Raw genomic sequence first — 19,674 nt, 5'->3', positions numbered from 1 at the left:
GCTCCTTTTTCTTTCCATCTTCTCACCCATCCCTTTCCCTCTCCCCCCCTTCTCTTTGCTTTCCTCCCCCCTTTTCTGCCCCCCTTTTTATCTTTCACCCCCTTCTTTTTACTCCCCCTGCCCTCCCTTTCTTCCTCCCCCTTCTCCCTTTCCTTTTTGTTTAGAGACCTTAGGGTTTCCCTTTTCCCCAGTTCTCTGAGGTCCCTTAGTCCTTCACCAGTTCACAGTTCTTCTGATTTGGACATTTTTTTGGCTTTCCTGAAATCCCTGATGATCCTTTTCAGTAGGGCATTCTTATCTGAACCCTTCTTATCTGAATACCTCTTTATCTGCAAGAGGGAACTGTGAGCAATCTCCTTCCCTGGCCTGTTTGTATCTGCTCTAGGTTGCCCTGCCAGCCAAGCACTCATGGAGGGGTGCAGAGATGTCAGAAATGGTGGTGCTGTAAAATAGGCTGCTGCTGCTGTCAGATGGCTTGGACAACATGCTGTCATGAAACATCTCACAGCTCCAAAACTGGGAGCTGGGAGGCCTGAGCAGACCTCGGCATTTGCTGTGATGGGTGCCAAACACTGCAGCCCATTAGCTGCATAGGCATAATGAGCTGTATTGGCTTCTGGTCTTAACACTGTGTTCATCTCTTAAAAACGTAACAAACAACACAGGAGAGAAATTACTCTTGCAATAAAACAGGCAGTTGGGGTGGATGTTTCTCTGTAAAAGCTCTCTTGTATATCTATTGCATTAAAATGGACAGCTAACATAATCCAAGAAGTTCAGTCTGCTCTAGTATGTGCCTTATTTCAGGTGTGATGTCCCTTTCTCTGAGGTATAACAGCAGTGAGCTCCTGCCTTCCCCAGCTGCAATCAGTATAATCTTCACTGAAGATGACCCTTAGGGGGACTGGACCTGTAGATGGAACCCTCATGGGTGTCTATAGTGCTCAATATACTACAGAGTACATTAGGGATTGTCTCCTACGAGGTTCAGGGACTCACATACCAACAAATGTCACACATAGTGACTTCCATTTGTAGATCTTGGGGAATTAACCAAAATACTTGATTATCTAAAATTTATTCAATTGGGAATGCTTTTGGATTTACTCGTGACTTTTTACCCTGTCTGCCAATATTTGTGAGTGGAGACATTCAAAGAGAAAAACAAAGATGTTAAAATCCAAAGTTTGACCTCTCAATAAGGTCCAAGACTTGTTACATTTGTTGTGATCTTACAAGTTCAAGATCTTTGCTTGTGCTACTTACAAAACCAAATTATAAAATTAGAAATTTGCAAAAATGTTATTTTGTTGGAAAAGAATCAGTATTCCCAAATAGTCCTCCTCCTGTTGTGGGCAGCTAGGTAGTAGGTTTGGAGGAGTCCTGCAATACAGCATGCATAATTTGTAGCCGCTTCTGAAGCAGACCTTAAAGGTGAGGTCTCACTCAGATCTGGGGTCTCAAGCATAATGGAATTACAGACAAACGATGCAACTGTAGATGGGCCTTAAAACAAAAGAGGGAAAATAAAAAGATAGGGGAATGCAACAAGTTTATTAAAATCTCCAACAATCTGATAATAACAAAAGATTTACTGCGACCAGGTAGGAAAACTTTTCCACACTCTTTTTCCAGGCTGGTCCTCTCAGGCTTCTGCACTGATTCCCAGTGTCTGGTGTGTGGAGGAATAAGGAAATCAGATGTAACCAAGATGCTCTGCTATGCGAGGATCCATGCACAACTTATCTTCTAGAGCAAGGTATTTCTGTGGCGCCATCTGCTTTTCCCTAGAAAAAGAAGGGGGATATCAGAGAAAAACTGCAGCAGGACATTGAGTAGGGTATTGTTTGCCAATGACACCAAGCTGTGTGGTTCAGTTGCTACGCTGGACGGAAGGAATGCCATCCAGAAGGACCTTTGACACACTTGTGAGGTGGGCTGATGCCAGCTTTATGAAGTTTAACCATGACAAGTGCAAGGTCCCACACTGGGTCAGAGCAATCCCAGGCACAGCTACAGGTTGGGCAGAGAAGAGATTCAGAGCAGCCCTGTGGAGAAGGACTCGGGGGTGTTGGTTGATGACAAACTTAACATGAGCCGGCTTCAGTGTGCGCTCGCAGCCCTGAAAGCCAACCGTATCCTGGGCTGCATCAAAAGGAGTGTGCCCAGCAGGTCGAAGGAGGTGATCCTGCCCCTCTACTCTGCTCTTGAGAGACCTCACTTGGCATATTGTGTGCAGTTCTGGTGTCCTCAACATAAAAAGGACATGGAACTGCTGGAACAAGTCCAGGGGAGGGCCACAAGGATGATCAGGGGACTTGAGCATCTCTGTATGAAGACATGCTGAGAAAGTTGGGGCTGTTCAGCCTGGAGAAGAGAAGGCTGTGTGGAGACCTCATAGCAGCTTTCCAGTGTCTGAAGGGGGCCTACAAGGATGGTGGGGATGGACTCTTCATTAGGGACTGTAGTGATAGGACAAGGTTAAAACTTAAACAGGGGAAGTTTAGATTGGATATAAGGAAGAAGTTCTTTACTGTTCGGGTGGTGAGGCACTGGAATGGGTTCCCCAGGGAAGTTGTGAATGCTCCATCCCTGGTGGTGTTCAAGGCCAGGTTGGACAGAGCCTTGGGTGACATGGTTTAGTGTGAGGTGTCCTTGCTCATGGCAGGGGGTTGGAACTTGATGATCTTAAAATCCTTTCCAACATAACTATTCTATGATTCTATGATTCTAAAATAGCCTCAGTTCCTGGGGGGCTCACTTGTAGACCTCCCCTGGGCACTACTTAGGCAGTCCAGTTACCTGTTGAGCCTCTGCTCTAGAACGTTGATATGGAACATGGATTCAGAGCAACTAGAGAGGTAGTCATTCTTCTCCTTTGTGTTGAGCTGGTTCTTGTTTTCTTGAAACCACAGGTGCCTCTTTTGCAGCTCCTCCACCGCCTGTTGGGGGAGCAAGCAACCAGGAGTCAGGGTAATGGAAAAGAGCAAGGAGCAAAGACGCACAGAAGTGCAACTCAAAGTTCAGGGAGCTGAGAGGAAGGAAACCACAGACTGGAGCTGGTTTACTTTCACGGACGGCAGTAAGTTTGAGATGAGGACTCACCGAACAAGACAATGAGAGACATCAAAACGTGGAACAGCAGGAGGCAGCAAAACCTCAATGTGTTGCCTCCCTGTAGTGAAAAAGCACTGGGCACCTAAATCAGCTCTGAGATAGGGACTTTCACCCTGGGGCTATTTTGTTCTTTGATCTCAGATGCTAACAACAGCAACACCACCAAAAAAAAAAAAAAAGTAAAAAAATAAACCCAGGCATGTTTATGGCTCTTTAATCAAAGGAGGTTTGTTTCTTGCCTGCTGTCACAATCAGATGCACGTTACCCTCCTGCCAGTGCAGAAGAGACTCCAAAAGCATGCACATCCTGGAACAAGACTAGGAATACCTTTTCAAGGCGAGCCTGGATGAGGTTGATTTTGTAAGTGAGATGATGCTTAAAATCAGTCAGGCAGTCATCTCTGACACACAGGGCCTGCTTCTGGTTCAGCTTATCTCTGCAGCCATTTTGAATAAGGAAAGGTGCTAGGTAATCCAGATCCTGTTTCTTCTGTCCAAGGAGCTCATCCTTCACAGTGCTCTCCTAGAGGGGAAAGGACAGAAAGAGTCATGGTCCCATTTACCTACTTCTCCAAACACTCCATGATAAAACAAAAGCAAAGGCCAAAACACCTCCCCTTTGGCCACCCCTGGAAGGAAATAATATTTCTTTTTCTTAGTTTGATCAAAATTACTGCTTTGCATTAGCTTTGCATATCAACCCTTTCCTAGTGTGGTTTTTATTCTGTAGTTTCTTTTCAATCATTCTTTTTAACATTTCTCCTCATTTCCTTGATTTTAAAGATGTCTCTTATAAAAAATGTGTAATCCACTGAGGTGCAAGAAGGGATCAATGAAATCTCTTTGTATTAGGACAGGAAGACGTTAGGACAGGGTGTTTTGAGTGACACAAGTTTATAGGCTGGTGAGTAGCTGGTTCTTGCATCTTTGCCCCTGTTTTGAGCAGAAGTTTGGCATGTAAAATTTAGCACCACCTTTTATAACCTCTCTGTTCAGTCTAAAAAACATTCACAAGAAGCATCCTGGAGATCTTGGAAAAGCTGAAAGAAATTATTATTTCTGTATTTTTCCAGAACATTTCTAAGTTCTTAATTCCTCAACAGAGATCCTGGAACAAAACTGGCTGTGCAAGTAAGAATGAAACCCAAGAAAGCAACTGATTCTTGTCACACAAAAAAGTGTGTGTTTGCCTAACAAAATGAGCCTGGCTAGAAAGATGCACCTTGGAATCCATTCTCATATTCCCCACTAGAATCCCTATTCTCAGCTAATACTTGTTCATTATTTTATCAATTAAACAAAGTAAAACAACAATCTGTCTTGGTGATGCAAATTTTTGCAGAAGTTCAAAGCATGATTATGTTGTTTTAATGGGAACTCAGCTGAAGTTGTGCTAACTTGCTAGGGGATCATCCCAAGTATTTTAATGGTACTAACAGCTCCTCAGAGGCAATTCTCAGACAGAAAAAGCTTTCTCTAGATTTACTTTGTACATGTAAGAAATACTGGTATTAATGAAGTTGACCTACCATGGCTTCATGATGTCGTCTTCTCTCTTCGTTCCTGTCTCTATTATAAATTGAAACTGATAATTTAATATCGGCTTCTTCAGTCTGACGGATCTTCAGAATAGTTAACACCTTCCAAAAATTAAAGAAAGAACCTTCAGCTTTCTTACAAAACAATAGCACTTTTACATGCTTGACCTGCTAGCCAAGCAGATGCTGTGTACAAGAAATACAGTATAGGATTAAATACAGGAGATCTATCCAAGTACCTCCATATTCTGCTCATAGGTCAAGCTAATAGCGGTTTATATTTAGGTTGCTGCTTTGTATTAAATTCTTGAACACAATTATTATGTGTTAAGCTCTTCTGAAGTCATGGTCTTGCAACTACTTCTGAAATTGCACTGATAGCTTTGTCTTAGTCTCAACAGGATATGCAGCATAAGCAATATGAATATTTTGTCTATTGATACATCAAGAGAGAGAAATTTGGCAAGGTGTTCATGAGGTCACAGGGAACAAACTTCAAATTTCTGGAGAAAAAAATAAAGACTTCTGCAATCTTATTCTTAATTACTACTGGTATTCTGGGCTAATAGAATTGAGTACTTCTCCAGCTCCTTCAGGGGTTCCTCTTCCTAAGCAAAATATTTAAAAATATCCAGCAGCTTTTCCTCCATCTGCTAGAATGGTTGTATTTAGCATGAAGTACTAGAAGTACTACATGAAGTACAAGTACAAAGAACATGGATTTGTTACAGGGTCACAGTGTGATTAGCAGTACAAGCAATGTATTTTATGAAGTATTTCCCTACAGCTGCTCTCACAAAAAGTTACTTCAGTGTTTTGATTAGAACTTCCTGGAAATGCCTAGCAACCAGATATATCATATACAATATCCTTTGGTTTTGGTCTCATTCTCAGGCAAAAGGCAGGTATGTTTCCAGATGCCACAATTCATACACGGTCCTTTGCTCCCTGAAACTGTCTTTCAGAGAATGAAGAGTAAGAGCAGGAGTTGGAAAGTGTGTGACTCTTCATAAATACATTACAGCTACATCTTTACTGAACAATGGCTGGACTGCAAGCTCAAGAATTCAGCATGGAGACCAGCTCTGTGGCACCAGTTTTATTTTTACCACAGCTTATGTTGAGAATACTTTGGCAACCAGTCAGCTCAAATTATTTGGATGCTGAAGAGGCACTCTTCATCAGGGACTGTAGTGATAGGACAAGGGACAGTAGGTTCAAATGTAAACATGGCAAGTTCAGGTTAGATCCAAGGAAGAAGTTCTTCCCTGTGAGGGTGGTGAGGCCCTGGCACAGGTTGCCCAGAGAAGCTGTGGCTGCTCCATCCCTGGCAGTGTTCAAGCCCAGGTTGGACAGGGCTTTGAGCAACATGGTCTAGTGGAAGGTGTCCCTGACTGTGGCAGGGGGTTGGAACTGGATGATTTTAAGGTCCTTTCCAACCCAAACTATTCTATAATTCCCATGCCTGACCAACTCTGACCCAGTGTGGGCACCTCCCCTGTTACCTCTGCTTCAGATTGCCGGACTTGTTCTTTCACCCGCTTCTCTTTTGCTGTCAGATCCTTCAACAAGTTGTAGAGATGGAACAAACTCTTGCCTTTCTCAAAGGACCCTGCCTGGAAGCAGATGAACTAGTGAAGGCCAGTAGCACTCTCTGGGTGCATGGGACCAGATATTCTGCTATCATAAATTGGCACAACTCTGCCACAGTCAAGACAGTGACACTGACTTCCATCACTGAAATATCTAACCCATAGAAAACACTTTATTAGACTTCATTTTGATTTTGAATCCATCAGTAATGTGAGGCAGATGGCACATCTTGCACTTTTATACGGTTGGAACCAGTTTTGCAGGATTAGAGATGAAAGGATGGCACTCGTGCCCTGTGTATCCTCCCCAGTGGAAAACAGCAACTTTAAGAAAACTTGCTTAACATTAAAAAATCCTGTATTTTTAATCTCTCTTTGATTTTCCTAAGTATAATTGTACAGCATCACTGCAGAATTTATGGTTACAGACTCACATCAGTGATGTCAGTGGAGTGACCCCCCCCAAATGAGAGAATTTGGCTTGATGACAGCGCTCCACTTATTTTAGAACATCTTCTATTGAAGGCTATCTATCTATCTATCTATCTATCTATCTATCTATCTATCTATCTATCTATCTATCATCTATCTACATGTCTATCAGCAACACATTAAGCTTTAGCATCTTGTTCTGCATCTGCAGGGTAAACTTTGCAAGATATAAGCAACAAAATGAACCAAGAAGTCCATGGTAGAAATGGATGGGATGTCTGGGATGCCTCCCTCTGCTTCTCTGCTGTACCTCTTCTTCAAGAGAGAACAGCAGAGGAAGTTTTGACTTCTGTGCCATGAATCCACAGGACTGAGCCCAACAGCTGCCGAACCAGCACCCTGAAAGATCCCAGTGCCTGTGCTGCCTGATGACCAGGTCTAGGAAGATGACCTCAGGCATGGCCACAGCAAGCCTTTCATGCTACATTATGTCCTACATTCTAGCAGGACAGTGCATCTCCAGGGGCATTTGTGCTGTCAGCACGGAGGCTGTCTGTGAGGGAGGTGTGCACACGGAGCAGAGGAATAAGGCATGCTTGGAGTTCTTCCACTGACATTTCACCTTCCCTTTGTGTCTTGTGCTCTAGAAAAACTTCAATATAAGTAGTTTTCCTTCATACCTCGTACGTGATGCATGTTTCTGGGGTCATGAAGACTTCATGTTCTTTACTAGCCCTCTCTGGCAGTTTGTGGAAAAGCTTCTTTGAGGCAGTAATGTATTTATCTTTGAGGTGGTATGTCAGATGGATGTACTCCTCTGTGATCAGGAAGATACATTCTGCGACATCTTCGTCAGCAGGCTTTTCTGGGTTTCTGTGAAAACACTCCTTGATTTGCTAAAGGGGGTGAAAAAAGAGAGACAAAAGCAGATCAGACAAAAAACCTGGGAAGATTTGCAGAGTTGGGTAAAAACCCAAGGGAAAAATTGGGCTTTTCTGCCTGGATTACAATGGCATCTCTTAGCCCATAGTCCTACTCTTCTTTCCTGTGCCTGAGGAAAATAGTGCAAAGCTGCTTAACCTAAAATGTTATTAGTTTGGGGTCAGAACATGAGATCGTTTTAGTAGTTTTAAGTCCTGTGAAAATCTCATTCCAAAATCACAGTCAAACTTTTTTTCCTTTCCTCTGACACACCTCCCAGTTTCATTCTAGCTGCTCAATGCAGCTGGTGACAACTGGTCACATTGTAGCTCTCTGTCAGGCAAACAACCATGAGACACAACAGCTGAGCAAGGCTCTATATCTCATCTGGAGCTTTGCGTTGGCTGTGTCCACTGAAAATGAACCTAGAGCCCTAGACAGTATGTTCTGCACAGTATAAATATCACTATAACAGATATTCTTCTGTTTCTGCCTTGACCGTACCCTGATAGGTTTGGAGTTCATGTCAATTCTCTGTGTTTCGTCTCCTTGTTTGCCAAAGTCAACATGCCGGAGGTAAAGAAAGTCATCCCGCCCCATGAAGTACTCTGTCATCTCACTAGCAGTTTCAACACGCTTCTGGAGGCCATCAACTCGTGCCTCATTGTAAAACTCCATTGTATGTCCAGTCTTGGGCTCCAGCAACGTATAGGTGTGAGCTGAGGATGTAAGAGACATTAGCAGCTATGATACGGTGAACATGAGTGTATCCAGAGGAAGTCTCATTTTCTTCAGCAGCCAATAAATCAAATGCACCCAAGAGTGTAAGAAGGGAATGTAATCTCACTGTTGTGTACCAACATGTCATGGCCTAAGGACGGCAGGATGACTTTGCAGGGTCACTGCCTTCCTTACACAGTAATGCAGCAGTGAGTGGAGCCTGGACCCTGCTTTTTCCAAATCAGGAATGGGCACAGCCTCTGGGTGAAATGCTGCTTGAGCAACAGATCTGATGCAGGATTTTCTCTCCCCCAGCTGCACAACACTGACAGACCAAAAGAGGGACTTTTTACATGGAAATTGGCTTTTGACAAGGACCTGTTAGGACAGGACAAGGGGGAACGGCTTTAACTTGGCAGAGGGGAGATTGAACCAATGCCTTAGGCAGAATTTCTTCCCTGTGAGGCATGCTGACGCCCTGGCACAGGTTGCCCAGAGAAGCTGTGGCTGCCCCATCCCTGGCAGTGTTCAAGGCCAGGCTGGACGGGGCTTGGAGCAGCCTGCTCTAGTGGAAGGTGTCCATGTCCATGGAGGGGGTTGGAACTGGACAAGCTTTAAGGTCCCTTCCAACCCAAACCAGTCTGTGATTCTGTAATCCTAAGAAGAAAGTTTCTACTACTATCACCTCTACTGGTAAAAGTAAATTGGATCACCATATATATGATAGGTATGTATTTTTCTCCTGTTATGCTGGGGGGAAGCACTCTCCAGCACTGTAAGCCAACAATCCAATTCTCTACTCTCTACTGGATACCATATTATTTATCTAGGCAATTCATCCCACAAGTTTTCTGCACCCCCACCATTGGGCTTTTGCCACTGCTGGAAGGATCCACATGGAGTCCTACCAGCTGCAGTGGCTGCCAGATAACCTGAATACCTTTAAGACTGAAGGAATGTCCTTTGCTGAAGTAGTCTGTGGTGAGCTGCGTTTGTTTATTCACTTCTCTCCTAACCAGGATGTCTTCTCGGTTTTCAAACCACTCTCTCACCTCCACTACATCAGTATCTGGCAGGAGACAAAGCATTTCACAACCCCACGACACCCTGTTGGAGGTTCTAAGATTCATGTTATTCACCCTCAGTGTCTGTGCAAGCACCCTGTGCTTCTGATGCAGTACAGTCACTGGAACTGGCCCTGTGCACAGGGCATTTTGTAGATGAATCCTAAGCTACATTTGAGTAGATAAATTATACCTTAGGAGAGATTATTCCTCTCCATCAACAAGAAGTAAAGTAGTCAGCTCAGGGGGAGAAGGTGGCATGGCACATGGCTACATTTAGGCAAGAGAAATTCCATCCCAAATACTTTATGATAGTGTCAGGAGTTAAGGAAAATGAGATGGGGATATTACACTATCCAAGAGGACTGAGGACAGGACACTGGATGTTCAGTTAGGAATCTACACTGTTTCTTGGACCAAAGAATAATGCTTCTGAGTACAGAAATATCCACAGACTGGGTATTTGCCATTCTGTGCCCACAGAAAGCACACAGTCTGGATATTTCTATGGCTTCCATCAGCACCAGTGGGAATAGTGATGCTATCGGATCACATCAAACCAGACTTCCATTTCTCTGAAGACTGAAAATCCAAGCAGCTGACCTGTGGCACTGCACAGCCTCACCAACGGGCTGTAAAAAAGACTCAAAACTCTCACAGGATTCCCTAGCAATGCTGGAGAGTTCTGGGCCTTGACAGACAGCCTGATGAAACAATGCAGTAGACAGACAATGTGAAAGGAGGATGGGAAAGCACAAGAGAGACCCTGGCAGAAAGGGGACATCCTACCCCTTCCCACCAACAGAACCCGGTTGTGCCTGCTCAGTTGTTGACCCATCCCTCTTACAGTCTGGCCCTGCGTAGATGGTGAGGCGCTGCACCAGCCCATTGCCATTCAGGTATGGTGCCCATTTCTTCAGTTTTGCCTTGTTGTACAGAGTCACCTTCTTCCCCTGGCAATAGCGGGTCTCAAACTCTGCAGTGAGAGATAGAGGTGTCATAAAGATTTACTCCCCTGTATTCAGCCCAAGGAAAAAGAATTCAAGAGGGAGCAAGCCACAGTCTAAGGGAAGCCATGCATTTATTGATCACATTCAGCTGCCAGCAAAGCTGTTCAGACCCTGCCTTAAAGCTGTAATAGTATAATAACTCATTTCTCTCCCAACGCAGGTATTTGATAATGCAGGAGCATAACTGGAACAGAAAGTCAATCGCAGGCAAAACTGGGATGATCTTTATCTGGCAGGAAAACACAGTGTGTCTGTGCGAGGGGAGTTTTGGGGGGGTTCTCACGCAGCATGAGACAGTGCACCGAGGGCAAGCATTCAACCTAATGGCTGTTGCTGCCTCCATCTGCTGCACTTCACTGTTGTATCTTGTCCATCCTGAAGGGAGAACTCTTGAGCTAAACAAATACCCCAAATCCACTAAAAGAGTACCTGGGGGCAAAGCAATATGCAAAAGAGTACATACGTCTGGGAGGTATCCGAATTGGGGCTACCCACGATGGTGGCACGTCAAAACTCATTCTCTTCTCTCTCTCCTGATGACACAGAAAAAGAGATTTGCGTTGCTGGCACCTTCACTTACTGTGCCAGGAGACCTTTTGGTGCAGTGACCAGAGCTCAGACTCAGCTCGGGCACACTGTGGCACAGCTGTAAGAGCTGTGTTGATCACACATAGCCCAAGGACAGAGGAAAGCAGCACACTGCATTTATGTGGAAGGAGAGCTTTACTGCATCCCCACACTCTCAGTAGCACATCCCTACATTAGACTAATGGAATTTTCTTCTCCTGGCTAATGTTCCTGCTGGACAGGGGATGAACAGGACACTCAGCATTCAAACTTGATTACCAACGTTATGTAGACTGTGGAGGACACTTTGCTCCCTGTTTGTGGGCACAGTCTGAGAAGGGCAGATAACAGGAGGGAACGTGCTTTTATTGGTGTTCCTCTGTCCTGCCATGCTGGTGCAGTGCCTGTTTTATCATGCTGTGTTCTCCCAACAGGACAACATACCATCTTTTGCTTCCAGTACCCAGGACTTCTTTTATATTAGAGTACATACATTGTTTCTACACTTGGTTGGCAGCTCCACCTAGCAGCCTGGAGGGCTGGATGCTGACCAGCAGGGCAAAAATGTCCAGGAAAATGTCTGTTTTTACTTTATTTCTTTTACTGATTTCATCTCAAAGGTCAATGCACTGGAGGCCTACAGAGATCCCGAGCCACTGAGGACACCAGAAGTACCACGTGAAGTCCTGCTTCAAAAAGCATTAGAACTGTTGAAGATTGAGAAGGAATTGAAAGTGCCAATTAAAACTCAGCTGGAGTAATAGTGACTTAACCTGGAGGGGGCAGCAGGCAGGCAGACATACGTGGGCCTACCAGCATACCAGTTCAACAGAGCATCCCCACTGCACGAGAGCCATTTGAGTTACTCACTGTGTCACTGTCAAATAACTCTTCTTCCTCCTCAGGGAGCAGCTGAAGAGGGTTGCTCTCTGAAAGCATTATTTCCCAGTGGACAGCGTCACCCAAGTCAAAGATGAGATCCTAGGCCATACAGAACAAACCCATTTAGCTACAAGGGCACTAAACTGAAGGCTGCCTCTGCCCACCTGCAGTGCTCTGGACCTGGCTGGCTGTCAGGTTATAAAGGACAGACCTTTATAATCCTGAGAGTTATAAAGGACAGACCCTGCATCTCACTGAGGTGGGTGTCAGACCCATGGCTGGCTAGTGGGACCCCAAAGACTGCCCCTGTGCCTAAAGGACTGCAGACCCCTTTCCTCATGATGCCTCTGCCACAGATGAATCAAAGTTGCTGAGGATGCTTCTGCCTCCTTCCCTGGGGCACGTACAGTCCCAGAGTCAAGTTGCTGTAAGTCAGACTCTTGGCTCCTAGACTTTATGTCAGCTGGGGAGTAGCTGAGGTGTGGCTCAAAACATCCTCTGCTTTAAAAGCTGTTGTTTGGGAGAATGAGCATCCATGCAGCCTTAAAAGCTGACATTCTAGCACTCTAGGGGTTTAATAGGTATGATCCATATTTGCTAGCTCGGGGTCTGGAATGTCCTGGAGTAGTTCAGAGCCTATGTCATCACAGCAACATGACCAGAGCCAACACAAGGAATGGTTAAGTGGAACTGGGATCACAACTTATCTTGGACTTCCCCAGGACTCTGGTTAGCTCAACTGTCCATCCCAGGCATGGGGCACCAAAGGGCTCATTACCTTGCAGCCATGCCTGCAGTCCTGCATATTCACCCAGTAGTTCCTGTGGTTCCAGACGCTTTCAATCCCAAGGAAGCGTTTATCTGTGGTGTTGTGTCTGTTTCCCGTGAAGGGGTTGATGAAGAAGGTCTCAGGAACCTCCCTCTTCCCAGACAGAACCAAAACCCATGCGTGCACCCGCAAGCCATGCAAAGGTTCACACTTTGGCTTTCCCGCTTCCTGTATCACAGAGGACAGAACAGTAATTACTGCCATTTTATTGCTACTTAGTCTAACCAATGGCAATCTTATTCTCTCCTCTGACCACTTCTAAAGGTCTCCAGGGACTTAACACTCTTCTGAAGAGTGAGGTAGCACATACTCAGTACACACTGCTATGCCAGCACAGGCTGGGTTCCCAGAGGCCAAGTGCTCATCTCCATGCTCAGGGTTGTGTCATACTTCACAGAGGAGGCCAGTGAGCTCTTTTCCTTGGTCAGCCATTCTCTGTATCTCATCTCTTGACCCTGGTGTTTACAGTGAGGTGGACCTTTTTTCTTACCTTCTTGTCTCTTTCCTTGTCCTTCTGAGAAGCTTCAATTGCTGCTGCCTTCTTGGCCTCCTGCTGAAGCTCAAACTTGCTCTGCATGTCTGGTAGGGGCTTAATTCTATACTTTTTCTTCACCTCCTCTTTTGATACCTGTGTCTACAAAAGCAGGATATTGCTGTGAAACTCAGCAGAGATCAACAGAAGGGAGAAAAGCCAAGGCTTACAGGTACCTCTCAGTTCCCAGCCCTTTGCCATTTGCAATACTGGACCTAGTAAGCAGGAATTCAGTGAAGCCAAAGAAGTTGGCTTCTCTTAAGGAACTGTAGAAACTCACTCAAAAGATTCATTTGGTGAGGTCCCTCTTTGGTACAGACTGAAACCCAGTGTGGGCCTGAAGCTGTTCCTCTTAGCTCACCTCTGGAGCTCACTGGAAATGAAAAGGCTAAGCATGCATGCTGGGCTCCTCCCTGCAGGTCTCACCTCTGGTGGCTTCCTGAGCAGTGGGCACAGCTCCTGCGTTTCATCCAGGGTGCATGTCTCAAGGGTGGCATAGCCCTGCACGCAGTAGGCATCATACCCGGCCCCAATCAGCATGGAGCACAGCAGCACGCTGAAGTCAAAGCAGTTCCCTCGCTGGTGTTTCAGGGTGGTGGTCGGGGAATAAAGTGAACTGGGCTTGAAAGAGAGAGATACATGCCTGCAGTGCTTGTCTTGTGAAGCTGAAACATACACCAGGCAGAAAGCAGGAGAGGTAAGAGGGCATTGCCCATATCCCTGGGTTCTGCACCCATAGAGAATCTGTTACATAAAATTCCTATATATAAGCCACTGTGGGAAAACTATTTAACTTATATTCAAAACATGAGTGGGGTTGGGATAGAGAAAGTTGGGTTTCCCTCTTGGTGGGGACAGAGAAGAAATCTAAACCCGATGTAGAATGACCAGTACACAAGAAAGCCAAATCACGCTGTCCAACAGTACATCAGGCCCAAGAGCAAAGATATGAAACTGTGTGCCTCCGAATTACTGGATTATTGGTATAGCATCAACCTCAGTTGATTTTTTGTTTCTGTGATTGCATCTGTGATTGATGTGGGCATCACTGTAGTGCAGAACTAACATTTATGTCCAAAATAGATATTGTCAAACCCGACCCAACTATGCCTGCTCCGAGGACCATTTACCATGCAAGTGGTGGATCAGGGAGACATGAAGGATGACTTCTTTACAGAGAGTATCTTAGAGTCTGTTGTTTTCTTTAACTGACAAGAAAGAGCTTCAAAATCTTACCTGGTGCTGCTGCAGTACTGATGGTGCAATCACCATCCCTGGAACAGTTCACAAACTGTGTAGACAAGGCCCTTAGTGACATGGTTCAGCGGTGGCCTTGGCAGTGCTGGGGAGTGGTTGGACTTGATCTTAACGGTCTTTTCCAGCCTGGTTGATTTAGAACCTCATGGTTCTAAAGGAAATCAGTAATCATCTATCGAACCACAAATAGCACCTTAACACCTGTATGACCCTAAGCACAGCACAGTGTAAGGGGACCTGCAAGGTATAAAGGGTGCCCAACGGGATGCAGACAGGCTGCTCAGACACAAGGGACACTGACAGGCTGATCAAAGGCTTTGAGGAAATACCCCTCTAACATGACAGCCACAGACCCCAGAAGTCCTCTCCAAAGTGGTGTGGGAAAATTCTGACCTAAATCTGGTGACAAATTTAACCATAGGGAGAGATAGGCAGGACAAGCTCATCCAACTGCTGAAAATTTAATGCTAACCACAACTCTGGAGAAGGGCTTAACTTCCACCTCTAGCTGGTCTGTCTGCAATGTTTTAAAGCAAAAGACCCATAAGCTAAATTCACACCAGCCAAGAACTTGCCCAAATTCTGGTATCATTCCTTCTTGCCAGTTGAGAAATCTCCCTTCAGCCACTGCAAAATATCCCCAAAACAGGAATAGAAGTGTCTAGCGCCCCTAAGAACAGGTCACTGAGTTCAAACATCATCCCCTAGGATACACTCCTTTGTTCCAAGGTGTTTTGGTCTTTGAGGGGAATCTCATCACCATTGCAACCCACAGTAGACAGCTGGTCATATGAAATGACTGGGAGCATGGTCAGGCCCCATCTTGCAGAAATGGTGCTTAGCTCCTGGACAGGTACCACACTGCATGTGTACTGGGATTACAGGTCCACAGTGTGCAGGGCCTGGAAAGATCAGGGGATCTGCCAACAGACCCCTCTGGCACCTCCATTATGGGGCTGTTTCTGATGGGACTGCAGCCCCTTTCTTACCAGAGTGATAGGGCACTCAAGGGGCTCCATAACGAGGTAATCTGAGACGAAGCTGGCACAGCCATCCCAGTCATACAGCTCCGTGTAAGGCAGCAGGGTTGGCCTCACTGTTGTGCTCACAAACTTCTGTAGGGCAACAAGAGGACTTTGGTCACCCAACAGATGTCTGAGTCTCTTGTCCAAAGCCATCCTCAGAACATCCCTGGATGTGGCAGCTCACATTCAGGACCTCCCTACGGCATATCAACAGCATCAGAAACCCTCCTCACCAGTTCTAAGATGGAAATTGCACAGGTTGAGAGGCCATCTGCTTGTCTGTTGCCTAAAAATTCAAGCTCAGCCCAGACACATTACAGGTGTGAGCCAGTTCTGCCCTTAGTTTTCAAGCAAGACAAACAGCTACTGCCCTTTCCAGCTTTTTACAACATCCAGCATTTTTTGCCTAGCATGTTAATCGTAGAATCATAGAATTGCTTGGGTTGGAAGGATGCTTAAAGCTCATCCAATTCCAGTCCCCTACCACAGGCAGGGACACCTTCCACTAGACCAGGTTGCTTCTAGCCCTGTTCAACCTGGCCTTGAAAACTGCCAGGGATGGGGCAGCCACAGTTTCTCTGGGAAACCTGTGCCAGGGCTTCACCACCCTCACATGAAAGAACTTCTTAATGTCTAATCTAAACCCACACTCTTTCAATTTATACTAAATGCTGGGGAAAGCTGATCCATAGTAGCAATTCCAGATGCCAGGGGGCAGATCAGGTGCAGAACTAGACAGCAGTTGTGAAGCTTGGATCCAATCCTGAACAAAACCAGACAAACTTCCATGTGCACTTCCTTCCCTGTAACTTCTGCAAAGTTCAGAGGAAGATCTAACTCTGGATTCAGATTCCATATCTGTGATTAAGTCTGAACCTTATCTATTTCATGTGTTTCTTTTACTTTCCTTTATGTTTCTATGGTCTTTTTTGTTTCCAAAGCATTGCGCTGCAGGGCTGCAAGCTGCCTGCAGCCCACAGGGTACCACCATCATGTGCGTGCTACAACACTTGATTTGGATAGCTGGGGTGTTCCCAGGGTGCTGGGTGCCTGTTCAGTGTGCTGTGGGCACAGCAAGTGGGTTCCCATTCACAAGGAAGGGCTGTCCTTGCCCAGCACATGTGCCCAAGCCCCACACCACCCCATACCTCCACTCCACACTCGTTGACTGGGTGGAGGAAGAGCGGCTTGCGGTTAGGGCAGAGGTGAATATACTGCCGGAGGAAATTGTCAGCGATGTGCAGCAGCTGCTTTTCCTTGGGCGAATTGGTCTTATATGAGGACGGTAACTGGGACATGTCAACGGAGCTACAGCCAAAATCAATTCCAGGGCAGGAGGAGGCAAAAAGACAGAGGTAAGCCAGGAGCAATTCAGGCAAGATGACCTGCTATCAAAACATGGCAGGGCTCCCTCTTCCCTAGGAACAAAGGGGATCATACCCACGGTCATGATTTTGGCATAGCCAATCTTCTCTGGAGTGATGGCAAGCTGACATACACCCAGAGGCTGAAGGGATCTTTGTATAGTGCCATGACAGCAGCGAATGCATGTGCAATGAAGTGAGTTACTTTTTCTTACACATGCCCACTCTTGCACAGACAAACCAGGCATATGAAACTCGCTCACTCCCCTCCCTGTGCCAGGGGACCACATGTGCCATCCACACATGTGCCTTCCCCCTGTGGACCCCCAAGGAATCATCTATGCTTATGCCAGCAACCAGCTGACACACGACTTACTGCTTTGGGAGACAGTCTTGCTCCACAGGCACCTTTGTCTCCACATCCTGGAGGTCATCACTGACTGCCAAACCCCCCAGCTTTTCTTCCACTCTTTGTTCATCTTCCTCCGTCTCCTCCAGGGCGTCCATTCTGCCTCCTCTGGGGAACTACAGAAACGCATGCACCACGGAGAACTCAGGGGTGGGACCCAGATACACAGCAACACAGAAATATTATCATGCTGGCCACAGTGATTTAGTATGTGAGCACAGCCGAGTTGTAACAGTGAGGAGTGAGCACTGAATCTGAGGTCGGACTAGGCTTGAGGAGTAAGCGGCTGCATGCTGCTGGGTGTCATACTAACCAGGGGAGCCGGGCTCAGCACACCATGCTGTATGGTCGTGCTGCACGCACTCTTGTGATGCCTTGCTGCATCCTCTGACCCGCTTGGGCTTCTGCCAGCTGGAAGACGGCTCTGGAATCCTCCAGGCACCAGCTGATGGCCCTGCCACAGCCTTCGGGGATACACGGAGCCGAGCCGGCAGCGCAGAGACCTTGAAGCAAGCGGGCCGTTCAGCAGTGCTCAGCAGCCTCCAAGGACAAAGGCTGTTTGTTACTGATACCCTCTCGAGGACGTGGGGGCTGCTTTTCTCCCGCTCCCCGTGGTCAGGCTGACCCGTGGGGCTCACACAGATATCTGAAGCACAGACCTTGCAGTTGGGGGGACGGAGGGCCCAGCTCTGCTCCCCGGCCTCGGCACTGCTTCTGCGGCCCCGGTCTGCCGCTGCCGCTCCCTGTCCGCGCCGCTGCTGCCCAGCACCCGCACTATGGCAACGCCGGCACAGAGGCAGCGCGGGGCCGTGGCGGGGCCTGCGGCCTCCCCCGGCGCCTTCCCCCTAGCCTACCCCAGCCTTCACCGAGGGGCTTCCTCCCGGCGCCCTCCTCAGGTCTCCCCCCACCCCGGGGGGGCCACCAGCCCTCCCCAGGCCCCGGCTGCCCGCGGGGTCTCCGCAGGTGCTCAGCACGCACCCCGGCTCTCCCCACCGCTGGTCTGAGCGCCTCGCTGGCTGAGCTCCTGCTCCGTGTGTGCTGCAGCCCCCTCTGCCAGTTGACACTCGGGCAAAGCGGGGGGAAGCAGGCAAACCCTGCTCGCTGGGACAGCTCTTCAAACAGCTCCCCCGAGACCAAGAAGCTGCTCTGAAACTCACAGTTCCACTCTCTCTCTCTCTTTTTTTTTTAATAATAACAAAACTGCAAAGACACACACACACCCCCCCCCCCCCCCATCCTATTCGTCTGTTGCTTCCTAAGCCTTTGGGCTGTGCTGCTTTCACTTCCCTAAGTGAGTTCGTGCAAGCTTCTGTCAACTGCTTTGTACGACACATAATGGAAAGCAGAGATTCTCTCGCAAAACCTGGCAGCCAGGGATGGCAGGAGGCCTTTTCTTTCTGCTTCTTTTTCTAATGGGTTGTTCATTAGGCTGTAAGCAAGGTAAAGTGCTAAACACTTGTTTTCTGGTTTTCATTGTGGTTAGGAAAAAAACTGGGTGGTTGGATGTTCACATTTGCCTCTTTGTTGTGATGACTGTAGCAATTAATGCACATACATAGTCAATATATATTTAAGAATCTTCACCTTGAGTGATTACTGCTGTTACTGTAACTGCCTGTTACTGTTTCCCACACAAAGCATGGTAGGACTAAGCCACTAAGCCCTCATCCCTTCATCTCTCACCAGATCTTAAATGTCAGAAGTCATTAAGAAACCAGCCAAAGCAACTGTACATTCTGGTTGCGAAACTGCATGTATTGAGTACACAGTTATCTGGCCTTCACAATGTTCTGCTCTGGTATCTGCTGTTACTGCTGCGTCAAAAGCAGGTACCACAAAACAGCTGGATGCACAAAATGGCACATTCCTGGGGATTTTGTGGATACTGCCCTATTTGGGATCCCACAAGGGCAGTGAATAGGGTCAGTGGTCAAGAGCAATCTGCTAATAGGAAGGGCTGTCGGTGCTGGAGGATGGACCTTGTAAGGTCCAATGATGAAGGATGCTAAGCTGGCTCTCGTGCAATCATAGGACAGTGTGTTTGTGTGGGGGGCAAGGATTAGCTGCTGGAAGGCAATATAAGGCACAGAGTGGGGAGCACGACAGCAACTGGAGCACTGGTGTCTTGGAGGAGCGTAGAGCAGCCTAGCCATGGTAAGTGGGGTAAGAACAAGGTGAGAGCTTAATGCTGGTGGGATCCCTCAGGACTGCTGTGGAGAGCAAGGAGCAGAGCGGGAAGTAAACTATCCTGCCCGGAGCTCCAGGAGCATGTGGAGGGTGAGCCATGTGCTGCCAGACTGGAGTGGGGTTTTTAGCACTGCATTGCTCCAGCCACCAGCCCCAGATGGCTCTTACCCATGTCTCTGATAAGACTCCAGTGTCCAGGGCTCACCCAACATCGTGCTATGAATTTCC

At 47.0% G+C, this 19,674-nt stretch overlaps 1 protein-coding gene across 6 annotated transcripts; it reads right to left on the bottom strand.

Annotated features, from left to right (window-relative positions):
* Window positions 1–1,535: 1,535 nt before the first annotated feature.
* Window positions 1,536–18,032, bottom strand: DRC7 (dynein regulatory complex subunit 7). Of its 6 annotated transcripts, none has more exons than XM_061445426.1 (18): window positions 17,919–18,032; window positions 17,227–17,375; window positions 16,635–16,794; window positions 15,451–15,576; window positions 13,631–13,825; window positions 13,163–13,306; window positions 12,622–12,840; window positions 11,832–11,942; window positions 10,858–10,927; window positions 10,232–10,360; window positions 9,261–9,389; window positions 8,105–8,319; window positions 7,360–7,575; window positions 6,161–6,271; window positions 4,647–4,757; window positions 3,446–3,640; window positions 2,803–2,942; window positions 1,536–1,787 (listed from the first exon to the last, which is right to left on the bottom strand). In XM_061445426.1, the coding sequence occupies exons 2-18, from the start codon at window positions 17,355–17,357 to the stop codon at window positions 1,697–1,699; spliced, it is 2,493 nt and encodes an 830-aa protein (XP_061301410.1). In that variant the 5' UTR covers window positions 17,358–17,375; window positions 17,919–18,032; the 3' UTR covers window positions 1,536–1,696. The 6 variants fall into 6 exon arrangements, with proteins under 6 accessions (XP_061301410.1, XP_061301411.1, XP_061301412.1 ...); XM_061445427.1 differs by having other exon boundaries at window positions 17,885–17,982; XM_061445428.1 differs by lacking the exon at window positions 10,232–10,360.
* Between the last annotated feature and the right edge of the window lie 1,642 nt (window positions 18,033–19,674).

The sequence above is a fragment of the Pezoporus flaviventris genome, unplaced genomic scaffold (assembly GCF_033815535.1).
Source record: "Pezoporus flaviventris isolate CSIRO_AGI_PZ_B2104156 unplaced genomic scaffold, CSIRO_AGI_Pfla_v1 ptg000004l, whole genome shotgun sequence".
NCBI lineage: Eukaryota > Metazoa > Chordata > Aves > Psittaciformes > Psittacidae > Pezoporus > Pezoporus flaviventris.
Note: the sequence above shows the minus strand (reverse complement) of the source record. Positions and strands in the feature narration are given on the sequence as shown.

What these genes read in the sequence shown, in the direction of transcription:
- DRC7 (XM_061445426.1), bottom strand. Translation starts at nt 17,357, where the DNA reads ATGGACGCCCTGGAGGAGACGGAGGAAGATGAACAAAGAGTGGAAGAA. An exon ending in CAAGACTGTCTCCCAAAGCA is followed by an intron (nt 16,795 to 17,226) that starts GTAAGTCGTGTG and finishes TTTTGGCTGTAG; the next exon opens with CTCCGTTGACATGTCCCAGT. An exon ending in TCAACGAGTGTGGAGTGGAG is followed by an intron (nt 15,577 to 16,634) that starts GTATGGGGTGGT and finishes GTTGCCCTACAG; the next exon opens with AAGTTTGTGAGCACAACAGT.